Source organism: Chelonoidis abingdonii, chromosome 22 (assembly GCF_003597395.2).
Source record: "Chelonoidis abingdonii isolate Lonesome George chromosome 22, CheloAbing_2.0, whole genome shotgun sequence".
NCBI classification, from domain to species: domain Eukaryota; kingdom Metazoa; phylum Chordata; order Testudines; family Testudinidae; genus Chelonoidis; species Chelonoidis abingdonii.
In genome coordinates, this window is record NC_133790.1 from 24,529,766 (window position 1) to 24,543,680 (window position 13,915).

General features: G+C 43.3%; 1 protein-coding gene across 7 annotated transcripts in view; it reads left to right on the top strand.

The window, feature by feature from the left end:
- The window catches only part of TAOK3 (TAO kinase 3), a 143,877-nt gene that overhangs the window by 91,732 nt on the left and 38,230 nt on the right, over positions 1-13,915 (top strand). For all 7 annotated transcript variants that reach the window (XM_075059928.1, XM_075059930.1, XM_032799992.2 and 4 more), the window contains 3 exons: positions 717-810; positions 2,560-2,641; positions 11,636-11,803. In XM_075059928.1, coding sequence (XP_074916029.1) covers positions 717-810; positions 2,560-2,641; positions 11,636-11,803 — 344 coding nt within the window. The remainder of the gene's footprint in view (positions 1-716; positions 811-2,559; positions 2,642-11,635; positions 11,804-13,915) is intronic.

A 13,915-nucleotide genomic window follows, 5' to 3' on the forward strand; every position in this document is an offset into this window, starting at 1 on the left:
TGATGTGAACTTAAAAATCTGCCTGCATTGAGTCGTGGTACGTCTGACCTTGGACCAGGGTGAAAACTGGCCTCCTGCCTCAGTTTCTATGACCAGCAGTTGTGCCCTGTTCTGAGAAGAGCATAGACAGACAGACAGAAGTTGAGTACCCTGTCAGAAGTGCACTCCCGGGAGTGACTATAGCTAAGGGGAGCTGAGGAGGAATTTAGCAAAGAAGCAGGTAGGCATGCAAATTGTTGTAATTGCAACCAACTGGCAGAAGGACAAGGGCACCCAAATCAAAGGCGTCTTGGCCTCTTTAGCATCAGATGTAGTCAGGCAGAGCACCCAGCGTTTTTAGGTGCCAGTTCCCAGCTCTTCCGGGGCAGATGGTGATCGTGCTTCACTTGTACCGACAATTTCTTCTCATCCTGTATGTACTGCAGCAGGCCAAACTCAGGAAGATGTCACTAGGGTAAAAGATACTAGAACCCTTTTTACAGGTAAAACACACTGGGTTGCACTTGCTTTCTCAGGAGCCGTCCCATCCAGCATTCAGGTGACCAGCAGTTTTCCCGAAAGGGCTGTCCTAAACTAACCTAGGAGATTATAATAATGGGTTTATGTGGCATGACGACAGTAATGAGCTATTGATTTAGCAGCGACACCTTGCTTGAACTTCCTTGTCTTTCTCCGTTTTCTTTGCCTGCTTTATCGCTCCTCTCTTGTCTTTCCAGCCGAACGGAAGCCTCCCCTTTTCAACATGAATGCAATGAGTGCCTTATATCACATAGCCCAGAATGACTCCCCTACGTTACAGTCAAATGAATGGTAAGAATGCTACTCTGTTCTCTTTTGGTTTTTGTTTTCTGAAAACCCTTGGCCTCTCCAGCACCCTTCATGTGGTTAAATATCTGACAAGGAAAGCGCTTGTTCCGGTGTAGCAATTGGCTGTCAGCTGTCAAGTTCCATGTCTGCTACTGCACATATATTCTCTAGTAGGTAGGCTTAGCTTTGACCTGCTGTCACTTCGGCTGTCCTTCAGTCCGATGTGTGCAGGTACTAATTACGCGCCTGTAGATACTGCATGAAGTAAAATGTTAGTGTGTGTATTAGGCCAACCTAAGTCAGTGTCAGCAGAATTTCCAGGTGTGAATGATGCTTGACTGAAGGAGGAACTGGTAGTGTAACTGTGCAGCAAAAACTGAGAGAAAGGATAGATGCAGATAGGTAGATTCAACTAGCTTTTCCTGGGAGTCACTTTAGGAGCTTTGTCAAATATTCAGGGCGCTGTGGCTGCAGAACCTCACCTTGCCAGGCACTTGTGTTCCAGAATCCAAGCTTAGACATTTTTAAAAATCATTCTCTTTCATGGTTGCAAAGGAAACCCTCCAAAAGTGGAGTGCAACTGAGGCAGTGATGATTGCCTCAATCTGTGGACAGCCTGAAACAATAGCTCGTAGTTGGGTATGAACTTGCCCTGTTATCAGCACATGTGTTAACTCTGAAACTTCAGAGTTATTTCATAATGGAAACATTCAGCTAACGTACTTTTCCCATAATCCCAATCTGCCTTGCTCGCCTTTCCAGGTGCCAAAAAGTTGGTCTTCTACCCACACGCCCAAACCTCTAACTTCCGTCTTGACGATGTTTATTATGCAATTACTGTGCTTCATGTACAGCATATGGAAAATTAAAAAAACCTAGAGGCAGAATAAAGTAAGTTAAATTTAATAATGCAGGAGTAGTATTCATTGTCCTAAATCACTAGAACCTGTGTGACGCTGTCACAGACTTTCCATCTGCTGGTCTGGAGCATCAGAGAATCCAAAGGTCTTGTTACTGAAATTGAGGGGAAGATTGCTGCGGAGTACCAACAGCTGTGAATACGGCATATGAATTGATATCCCTGTTAGCGATGGACTTTTCTGTTGCCCTTTGTGTTCTCACATTGGCACCAAAAATGCAGATAGAGACTAAAAACATGAGGAAATCAGTGTGGTCTGTACAGAAATATTACTCTTGTTGAAATGTGTTAATGTCTGAGTTTCATTGGCAGAGAGGGAACAATACACTCAAGGAGATTATTTTTCTTTTCCTGGGCGTGGGGAGACAGGAAATCCCTCAAGATACCAGTCCCAGTTGAGCAAGGCCCTGAAACATGTGCTTAAGTGCCACAGCTGGTGCATTGTCAGTAATGATTGAATAAAATGGAGCTCTATACCATCAAGTTATTAAAAGGAAAGCCTCTTTCTCGGGGAAGATGCATCTGCTAGTGCAAACTTCACCTTCACTAGAGTAAAAGGACTTGAACTCCAGAACAGAACATCTTACTGTCCAACGCAGACAGTAATTTCCCCCTCACTGTGAGTGCCCTTGCGTTTCTCCCTGCATTGAGGAGCCAAGGGAATTAACCAGTACACTTGGCAACAATCTAGTTTCTCTCATATCCCAGAACTTAAGAACGGAGAAATACAGATTTTTTTCCCCTCTTACTGATGCAGATAAATTTTGAAAGTCACCAGTGTGCCTTTGAGACCCTGAAATGATTCCCCCCCTTATATTTCTCTCTCTATACAGGACGGACTCCTTTAGGGGATTTGTTGATTACTGCTTGCAGAAAATACCTCAGGAAAGGCCATCATCAGCAGACCTGTTGCGGGTAACTTTTTGACTTTTCTGTTTCAGAAGTTTGGGGGAGGGAGGGAGGTCGGAAGTGGAGAAATGTTACCAGTATTGGTGGTGGGACAGGATGTTGCTTGACAGAGTGGAGTAGGCCATTTTCTAGTGTATCCAGGTAGGCAGAGGTCAGGACTACTTGCACCCTGTGGATTGGTTTTCCTGAAGAATTTTCCCTTTTTATTATGATCACTATGTAGTTTCATTTCGAAATGTAATTTCAGCTTCTGTTCTACTTAACAGCTTCCCTGATAAAGGGTCGGTGAACTAAGCAAAGACCTTTGTAAAGCAGCTTTGCCAAAGTATCATGACCATTTCCCAGTCCAGGCACTGAACCCATTTGCCCACCCTTCTACATTTCAATGATGATGGAAAATTGGTGATATTTTACTTGTCCATTCCAAAAATTAAATCTCACTTTGGGCCAGTAGAATTTTGCAAGACAGCCTTAAAATTCACCACAATGATAAATGAATGAATTAATGGTCCCCTACCTCTTGCCACCAGACTCTTGCTAGTAAGAAATACTAATTGGGGAATGGAATAAGATGGCACTTCAGACAGCTGTGGTTAACCTGGGCTGAAACTCACCCTTCTGCCCTGACCTGTCGTGTAGCGGCCTTGGGCTGGTCCTCTGCGCAGAGATGAATTTCATCCTTTATGCACAACCTTGGCTGCCACTGTTGTTGATGCATCTTTCTAAAGTATCACGTTTAAGCTGCTTTTCATGTAAATGGTTCATTTGAAATCTAGCCTGTTACAGGCAAAACAGCTGGTTCTGAGAATCACTTTTGATATCTGGCTGCATTGTTCCTTCAGAAAATTGCAACCTGCTAATATGAAATGTAAAGGGATGGTGGCCTTGTTTATTTGCATTACTGGAGAATTAGGGCACTTGATGATCTGTTTTCAGACTTCATTCTGCTCCTGTTAACATGCATCTGTTGTAACAGGATGCTCCGAGGTTCATGCTGTTGGAAAGGACTAAGGATAAGCTGCATGGGGAAAGGGCTCATGTTGTGAGATATAACTTTGGGAGCAGTCGCAGGCCTTCTGCCCCTTTGTACCCCAATGTGCTTTGCAGAAAACAGGTTTGAGTTCTGGAAGGAAGTTGCAAGTCTCATGTGGCAGTATTTCATGCAGTAGCCTCCCTAGCTGAAGGAAGAGCCTGTCAGCAGCAAACGGATAAAGGATTTAATTATGATTTCTGCAGCAGCGCTGAATGTAGTTCAACTATAAGCATAGGAAAGGACGAACTATCGCCAGCATTAGTTTAGTTGCCCCTGTTGCAGGCACCCATGGCTAAGTTATCCAGTGGGCAGTTTTTGTTGTATAGACAAGACTTAAGAGTATGTGCTCAAAAGCTTTGAGGGGTGAGAGGGGATTTCTCACTCCAGATTTAGTTTAAAACAGCAAACCAGCCTACTGGTCTAGTAGGGTGGCAACGGAGTGTGCAAGAAGCAGAGTGGGGTCCTGTATTACAGAAGTGCTCCCTCTCTAGCCTGGAGGGAGGATGACCTCGTATGTGGTGTTAGAAGTGGAGAGGAAAAGAATATTAATCAGAAATTGGATATTAGTGTATGTGTTCTTTTCCATCTTCCCCTTATCCCATCAACTCGGGTTGGGTCGTCATGCAAGCACCCTCCATCTTCATCTGTCCATCTACTGACCATCTTCTTTGATACAATTCATCCACTGCTTCCATGGCTTTCCTCTGACTCCCTTTCCTGCCATGCTGTCTTCAGCAGGTCTCTCTCATTCATCCTCTGCATGTATCTGAACCAGTAAATTTCTCCTTCCTGGTTTTTGTCAGCCACATCGTGGACTTTGACTTCCATCCTAATACTTTCCTTTTGAAGTCTCTCTCTTTGTGTAACTCCTCTTATAGCACAAAAACATCTCTTCTTGAACACCTGTTGTAGGCACTGAACCTGCCGTCTCCGTGTCACCCATGCTTCTGCACCACACTACTTTTCTATAGAGTTGGGTTTTTAGTGTCAGTGGGCTACATCTGTCATGCATAATTTTTGAGATGTTATTCCACACTGTTCCAGCATTCCTCAATCTGGACTGTCCAACACATTCAGGATTGCTGGCCTCCACACCTGACCCGCCAAGGGACTTGAACTGGTCTGTCTGCTTTAGTCACATTTCACTAATCTTTATGTCCAGTTTCCCTGTGGCACCGCTAGGGATCCACACGAACACTGTCTTAGTCATGCTTACTTTCATCCCATCCCAGCTTCTCTGGTTATACCACTGGCTTCTTATTTCCCCTGTCTCTTCTTTTGAGGGCGCCCTGGTTGCTGTGTCATCTGCATAGAGCAGCTTTTCACCTTTTCCCATTGAGATCTTCATGCTGATGTAGTCCATCAATATGAGAAATAGCAGCAGACTTGCAGCAGACCACAGGTGCAGTCCAACTTTCACTTCAAATGTGCTTCTCGTTAGAAAACATGTTTGATCACTGTTTTAGGTGATCTATGTAGGGCATTCCCCATAGTTACTAAATCCTCAGACACTCTGTATTACCTCAGAGTGTGAGCATCCATGGTGTGAGCATCCTTCTGTCCACTTTATCATATGCCTTTTCTAGGTCTATAAAAGCCTAGACACCATCCTGTTGGTGCTCTAGCCACTTCTGTGTCCTTTGCCAATTTACAGACATGCCGTCTGTGGTTCCTTGTCCTTTCGTAAAGTGGAACTGTTCCTGTTCCAGGAGGACTTCCACCATTCTGCAAGTCCTGGCATCCCCAGGGTCTGTTCCAGTATCTTCATCCTACACGACATTGGTTTATCCCTTGATAGTTTTCACATTCACGGAAACTTCCCTTCTTAAGTATTGGAACCAGGATAGACTTGCCCCAGCCTTCGGGAATTGTCTTGCCTCACCATATGACTTTAACTTTTTCACTGATCCAAGACTTTCACCAGGTCTGCTGTCGCTTGGAGCCTCAGTGCCGTACTGTTCTTTGTTACCTGAACTGCGTATCTCCCCTCACCCACTGTTATGTGAGGCTCGGGCACTACATGAGGGTCACATGTTGGTCACTCCACCCTATAGGGGTTTGCCTCATGTAAGAGACTATCAGAGAATTTTTTCCACTGCTCCTTCACTTGTTCAGGTGTTACTAGTAGTATCGCCTGGTCATCATTTGCTAATGGTGTGACAATACCATCCTCTTTCCCTTTGTGTCTCATTTTTGTAATGCTATAGATATTTTTGCCATCTAGCTGTGAGTTGTTCACAAGGTTGGCGTGTAAATTGTCTTGGTCACTCTTTGGCTTTCACTGCCTGCTTGGTAGATTGCTTTGCTACGTTGTATTTGTTTTCGTTTACACTCAGTGGATTTGATTTTTTTCTTTTATGCACCATTTTCTTATCTCAGATTGCTGTTTGCACTTGATCAGGCCATCACCATTCCTCTCTTTTCCTGGGCTTTTCCCATCTACGTTGCCCACAAATCTCTTCCTCCACCTCAATCCACATTCTTTTGAGGCAGTTCCACTCCCCTTCAGGTGATGCCAGATCTGCTTCTTGACCCTTAACTTGTACGGCTTGCACAAATTTCTCTTCCACACTTCCCTGAACTGCATGTACATTAATCTCATTTCTTTTGGCTCAGTTCCCTCCTTGTCCAATGCTCTGCCACAGTCTTTGCTACCAGAGATTTGTGTTCTAGCAAGATGGTAGCGCTAAATATCACTTTTTGCTTGTAACTCATCTCCATTGAGGTTTCCTCACCAAAATCGTAGGCCTTTTCCCTCACCTCTGATGTATATAACCCAATGACTCACCTTCTTCTGGAACCATGCATTGGCTATCATCCCATTGTTACTGTATGGATCTCCTTCATTAAGAAAGGCCCTGCCTGGAGCCGTTACACAAACTCCTCTGTAAACCTGCGGGACCGTTAATCTTCTGCTACAATTCAAGTTTCTTTCTTCCTCATTCTCCCATGAAGGAAAATGTTACTTGTCTGTTGTGCAATGGACAGTTTCCTCTTACCCAGTTTTCATGGAGTTGCACTATAGATTTGTAAGGTTTATGCTACAGGCTTTCTCTGTGGGTGCGGTGGGAGATCTAAAAAGACAATATAACTAGTTGGATTTAGATTTTGAGTGAGCAGCAGGGAGTTTCTGGGAGATGTGGAGTTCCCAGTTCTCCAAGATTCACCACTGCATTGCATTCTGCATGATCAGAGGCCTGAGTCCTTATTCAAGGTTTGCAGGTAGTTACCAATTAATCATAGAAATTAGGGATGGAAAAGCTCTCCTAGGTCGACTGGTCCATCTCCCAGCCAGAGCAGGATTGTTTTGTGTGGTGCATTCTCTAGAGTCTTGGGCAATCTAGCCTTAAGCCCCAGCAATGGGTCATCCACCATTTCCCTCAGGAGACTGTTCCACAGCCTGTCAGGAGGATTTTCAGCCTAAATTTTCCTTTTCCCAATTTCATGCTGTTAATCCCAGTAATGCCACCTGGAAGCACTTGCTCACTTCTCCGCCCGTGGTGTTTGCACCCTTCAAATGTTTGTCGTATTCTACAATTTCCCTGATTGTTCTGCTTGCTCTTCTCATAGCCAAACTATAGATGTGCCGCTCTTTTCTCCTAACTTGGTCCTTCCAGCCCTCCTTATCATTTTATGCTCCTCTTTTCTCTCCATTTGGACACATCTTTCTGGTATGATGTGCCCACAGGGGAAAATACTGTCCCAGGTCTGGCTATTTCCTCTCTGCTCTGTAATGATGATGCTTCTTTGTATACAGCCCCAAACTTCATTGGCCTTTTTGGCTACTGTCTTGTTGCAAAATCTTGTCTAATTTCCTGCCCACTGCCACCCTTAGGTCTTTAATAGCATTGTTTGCATGTAGTATTTTTTTAAAGTATTAGATTTTTTTCAAGTTGAATCTCCTTTGGTTTTCTATCCATGTTTCTAATCTCGGCATCTCCCTATTACGTCTCTGCCCAGACTGGTGCTAGCAACTCCTCCCAATGTAGTAAGCTTTTGTGACTTCCATTAACATGCCTTTTACTCCCTTTTCTGTATCATTAATGAAGATGTTAAATTAAAACTTACTTGGCACCCAGTTCCCACAGCAACTGATCAGAGTCTTTCCCTAAACTTGATACTTTGTCATTTATTATTGCCCTTTGTTTCTGGTCTTTCACCAGTTTTCATTCCCCACCTAATCAATTACCATTTGTTCTGAGAGTCAAGAAAGTTTCTTTGCTGCACTTGCTTGGCAGCAGTTTACAATGTGAAAGTAGGCCGGGGACCACATACTGAAGGGCATGTCCCGAGTTTATTGACATTAGGGATAGGAAGTGAATCATAAATCAGACCTTCAGCTCCTTATGTCATCTCGCTATAGCCTACCTGAAAAGTGTAAGGGCCTTGTGTAACTCCAGGGGCTTTTTCTTTGGGAAATTCAAGGAGCAGCATTTCTTTAGAAGGTAGCCATGTGTGAAATTTGGCCGGCCTCTTTTCCATCAGGCTTTTTTTTTTTTTACATATTGCCTTTCTTTAAAATTGATCAGTGGCCTGCTATTCCTCTGGTTGCAGTGCCTGGCTGCTGGTGAGAATTGCATGGCATGCTGCTGTTCCGCACCAGGTAAACAGGACTCAGTTTTTCCTTGAATATTTTGGCAGAGGGATCACTAGCTTCATAGTGTTTTTTGCTTCATTTCCACAATTGGTTAGATCGCTGCTCTGTGCCTACCTTGCAGCCTTTTGATTCTGATTTTTGTTCTAAGGCTACCATTCAGCCTTTGTTTTATGGCTTCTCTTGTTGCTCTTTCAGCTCAGTAAAATGTGTTCTCAGGGATGCATCAGAGCCTCTCTTAGTTCGTGAAGTGAGAAATCGAAACCATACACTCTGTGCTGCAGTCAGCTTTGCGCTCTTGTGGCTTTGCTGTAAAACTGAACCATATAGTATATAGATTTAACTCCTGGGGCTTGGTTTTCCATTGAAATGCTGATAAATCAGGATCCGTTTCTAATCTCTTCAGAGCCTGGTGTATTTTTTTCCCCTGTGATCTGAGTATGTGATGCACAGCACATACCAGTGTTTTCTTCTCTGGTTCCACTTGCAGCACATTAATAATCCTTTGACCAGCTAATAGGTTTATGTTGTTAGTTTCTTGATGATTCATTCATGTGGCTTGGCAATCCTTCAGTTCTCTAGTAATCGTGCAAGTTCATTGAAGGATATGATTTCATGGTTACCTTGGGCAGGAGTCTGTGTAAACAATTGGAGCTGAGACGTCATTCATAGATTGTACATTTTCAGTCCTTTTAATTGGTTTATCAGAAGACTCTGATTGCTGCGCCACAAATTTGTTCCCTTCTTCATCAGCCCCAAAGTTCCTCAGCTTACAGCATTCAGTACTTCCTTCTTTTGAGCTATTTTTGGGCAGCCCAGGCTCTTTTACATAAGAAGGGATATAGGTTATGTTTGTGGTGGTATTTTTCAATGGAGAGTGTACTAAGTGATTTGTTGAATTAAATGCTTCTGAGAGTGAATGCAATGTCATCTCAGTATTTGGTATGAGCTTTGTTAAAGGGACAGTTAAATTAAAAATGTAGTTTAAAAACTAAAACAACCATTTGTGTCACCTTAGGTTTTTGGTTTTTTTTAAACTGGAAGGAATTTTAAAATCTAGCTTGATTTTTCACCATTTATTACTTGGAGATGTGGATTCTATTCCTGGCTCTGGCACTGACTTGCTATGTCACCCTGGGCAACTCACTTCCCCTCTATGCCTCTGTTTCCCTTCCCACCCTTAATGTGTAATGTCTATATTTAGATTGTAAACGCTTTGGGGCGAGGACTCTCTTAATATGTGTGAATTCAGAGCCAGGCTCAGGGGGGCCTTGATCTTGTTTGGGTCTTATAGATACTACCGTAATACAGATAAGCAATCATAATTTTATTCTGCCTAGATAAGGATGACTTCTTACTCTTCTATTTCATGCATGTACCTTGCAGTCTAACTCTGGCCCTGATTCAATAAGGTATTAAAACACCAGCTTAACTTTAAAGAATGCAATTAGTTCCATGTATTGCACTGGGACTATTCCTATAAGCTTAAAATAAAGCATGTGTTTGAGTACTTGGCTGAATGGGTGCATTTGGCATGGATTTATGTTGGCACTTCCAGAATCAGTAACGTGGTTTGAAATCAATTTTTTTTTCTATTTTAAAAATTCTCTACATGGTAATTTTATCTCCACCACAATTAACTGCAAGTTGATTTCATTCACTTGCCAGTGTTTACATGATTTAAAAAAAAATTAAATTGGAGGGTCTGCGTATAAAGGAATAGAAATTATTCAGTTTTCTTCCCTGTAAAATGACTGTCAAAGCTTGAGTAATAGTAAAAGATATTTTGATACTGAAATGAATGGGCATCTCCATTAATAAAACTCAAATGTGCAATAGTTTTAATTTATTTAAAAATTTTGGCATGCGTCTATTTACAGATCATTGAAACAGGTTAATCTGCTCCTCATGGCTTTTCTGGATGTGAGACTCCTCTCTTGAAGAGTGCTTCATCTTAACATATCATGGATACCTGGCTTCATTTCTTTTAATGTTGCAAATAGAACAAATATGGGCCAGATCCTGAACCCAGGGTAGTGCTTATTATTGTGACGAGTTCCATGAAAGTCAGTAGGGCTCTTCAGAATACTTTGCGCTAGCCCAGTAGTGAGTGTTTGCTGCAACAGGCCTTCTGGTTACAAATCTTTAGGTGACAGAATCTTTTCCTCTTGCTTTATTGTCCTTGCCTGAAGAAATATATGGGATACACTTGTTCCTTAGAACACTTAAAAATTTATCCTACTACTATTTGGGGGAGGGGGGCACATTCAAGGATGCATTTTAAGTGCCGTCCTAAGTAGGGATGGACTCTAGCATGTGCTGAAGTGCTTTCCTGAACTGGGATCTGTGTAAGGACGTAATCCTACTCCCATTGACTTACTGGGAGCGCGATAAAGCTCTTAGTCCTCCTGTTATTCCTGTTCATGAATCTGAAAGGTCTAGAGGATAAATCTTTGCATGAGGTTTAGGCAGGAAGTCTCCAGTAACAGGAGTAAGAATTCCTTCCGCCTGGAGTGTCTGCTCATTTATGCATCGTATATATTCATCTTTACTTAAACTGTATATAATCTGCAAGTTGGCTGGTGTTTACATTTGATTGTTACTCCTTGGATTACCTAAGGAGTGAGTAAGAGGGTGTGTGTGTGTGTGTGTGTGTGAGAGAGAGAGAGAGAGAGGAGTGTGTCTTTATGTACACAGGGAGGGAACAGGTCAGTTACTGTTTGTGTGACCGTATTTCACAGTGACCCCTCCCAAGATTTAGGGCCTGTTGTGCTAGGCACAGGACAGATCCTGCCCCAGACGGCACCGGGTTTAAACAAGCAAGACAGACCAAAAGCTGGGAGGGAAAATGGACAGAGAGGGGTGAAGTGCCTTGCCCAGGGTCACCTAGCAGGTCAGTGACAGAGATGGGAGTAAACCCTAGGTCTCCTGACATATAGTCTAGTGCCCTACCCACTAGCCCTCCCACTCTGAGTTGATCTCTGATTTGTGGCAGCCGTATATACATTTTTTTATTTTAAATCAATTTGTCGAGTAAAACAGTCACTATATTTCTCCATATCCTGTGCTTGGCTGAGTCCTGCACTCCTGCCGATTTTATAACCGTTGAATGAAGCATTTCACCATCCGAATGCTGTACGTCAGGCTGCCGCATGGCTAGCTTGCTCACTTATGTTGATGTGGCTCATGTACAGTGCATCTAATAGCTCTAAATGAATTTTGGGAGCTTTGGTATCTAACGGTGTTGAGAATGGGGGAAGAAATGTCATATCAGGTGACTGTTAATGTAATAATTACCATGGCTCGTGTTGTCTGGTAAATCATGTACGGTGCTGTGTCTGAAGCCACATATCTTCTCTCATTTCAAAATCAGCATGACTTTGTTCGCCGAGACCGGCCGCCCCGGGTTCTAATTGACCTAATACAAAGGACGAAAGATGCTGTACGTGAGCTGGATAACCTTCAGTACCGGAAAATGAAGAAAATCCTTTTCCAGGAGACGCGGAACGGACCACTGACGGAGTCCTTGGAGGAGGAGGAGGTACTGTAGATTGTTAGAGTGCCCTGTGGTTCAGCAGAGATGGAGTGAGGACGGATATGGGTGACAGCCCCAAGAGAAGGCAGTTACATTAGGTTAGGCATATGCACATGTTGGTGGCTTGAGAGCTCTATTTTGGACTTCTTTCAAAGACACAATTTTTTTCTTGAGAGCTTTGCAGAAGAAACTCCTTTTTAAGGAGGATTTTGAAGGAGAAGGTAGTGGCTTCTCAGGCCAGGTCAGGGAGGGAATAGGCAAGGTTTTAATGTGGAGCAGTGAAGCTTGCTTGCCAAACAGTGATTCGGAGATACTTAGAGTGAGGGAAGTAAATTTTCCTAAATCCCATAAACTGCAGTTGTGGGGAAGGCTTGTTCAGGCATTCTTTTACCGTTTGGCCTCTTAACTTGCTACATGGTGTTAGATTAGACCTCCACCCCTGATCTCAGGAGCACAAGATTTTTAGGTCCAAAGTGGGGTCCTGACAGCATTTGTTTGTGTGCACGCTTTATAAATGGATGCCAAGAAAACTCTGTGAGATATTAAATATATACTTCTAAGTCATTGTCATCCTTAACACAAGGAGATTCTGCTTTTGGATTGTGCTGTCTCACATCCCACTCACCTGGAACTGCCAGAATCTGGATGTGTTCATCTTTCAGGCACACTACAAAGCTCACCTCTGGAGGGAATGGGATGAGGGTGGCATGGGGTTATTTTATTGGCATGACATAATTGTTATTGAGCTGGATTTAATAATAAATGTGTGGACAGCAGGTTTAATGGGATTTTCGTGGGGTGGTTTTAAATCCTGTAAAGGATGCCAAGAGCTTGATATGGGCACTTAGTGGTGGAAGAGGAGACCAGCCGACCTCACTCAGTAGTGATCTCACCAGCTGGGTTTTGATCATCTGATGAAAACAGCGTAGCTGCAATGGAGAGCTTTTTAGGGATGAAGAGATGAAATTAGGAAGCCCACAGGGAAAGTAGAGGAAAGCTGAGGGTCAGGAAAGCCACCCCTTCCTGGGAAGTGAGTTCCACCAAGACACAGTCTCACTCAGCGGCTTGAAATGTACAGCTGGGGCTTGTAAAGGGTACAAATGAGGTGCTTTACCTTCAGTGACTGATGGCCTAGACTCTTCTAAATAAAGGCAAGTCTGTTTAATAGCACCATCGCAACATTTTCCCAATTGCTGAGACATTTCTATCAATTAACTGGCCTATCCTGAGCCGAAAATGAAATCAGATAAGCAGAGATGCTTTTTTTAAAAGTTCTTTGATGCTAAAAAATGAAAACCACTGTTTGATACACAAAGCCAGGCATAAAATTAAAATCTGATTCAGTTCAAACCGTCAGCTGTAAACAGCCCAATTAAACAGTTTGCAGTAATTGACACTAACTGTGCTTTAGAGAAGGAAACCAGTGATTTGTCAATTAATGATTTTAAAGGAAAATTATTTAATGTCACTTGATGTGGGCACATTTGGATAAACTGATGTCTAATGGTTTGGTGCATAGAAAACCTTTTCCACTGAGCCCCTTCCTATTATGTGGCCTTGACTATGTGTATCTTTTTCCTACAATGCAGGAGGCAGATGTGAAGGGGAGAGGTCAAAGTTCAGCACGCTGGGGCTAATTTTTTGGGCCAAATAGATCAGTTGTGCTATTTTGGGAGGAGAAAGAGTCTTGGGCTTGGAGGTGGGGGCATCTGTGCTGGGATACAGTGTGGCACTGAGAGCACTTCTGAAGAAACACCCGCCTGTTCTTCCAGTTGGAGCAGTGCAACCAGGGCTGTTTGCTGTGAAGGAGAATGGTAGCTATGCAATGGGAGCAGCAGCAGCACCTGCCACGAAGAGCAGAGTGGAGCAGGAATTTCCATTCTAACCCCCCTGTTGTCAGTCACTTAGAATTTTCCAAAACTTTCAGACTGAAATTCCTAGGCTTGGTCTCTGCCCAGGAGTGTTCTCCTCCTCCTCCTCTTTGCCCACCCCCCCACCAGTGAAAGTCTGAACAAAATAATTTCAAGGACAGCAAGTAGGGTGGAAGGGGAGTACTTTCCCCATTTTAATGTTTAATAGCTCTAGTGCTGGGGTCAGAGTGCTGAAATGTATCACGAT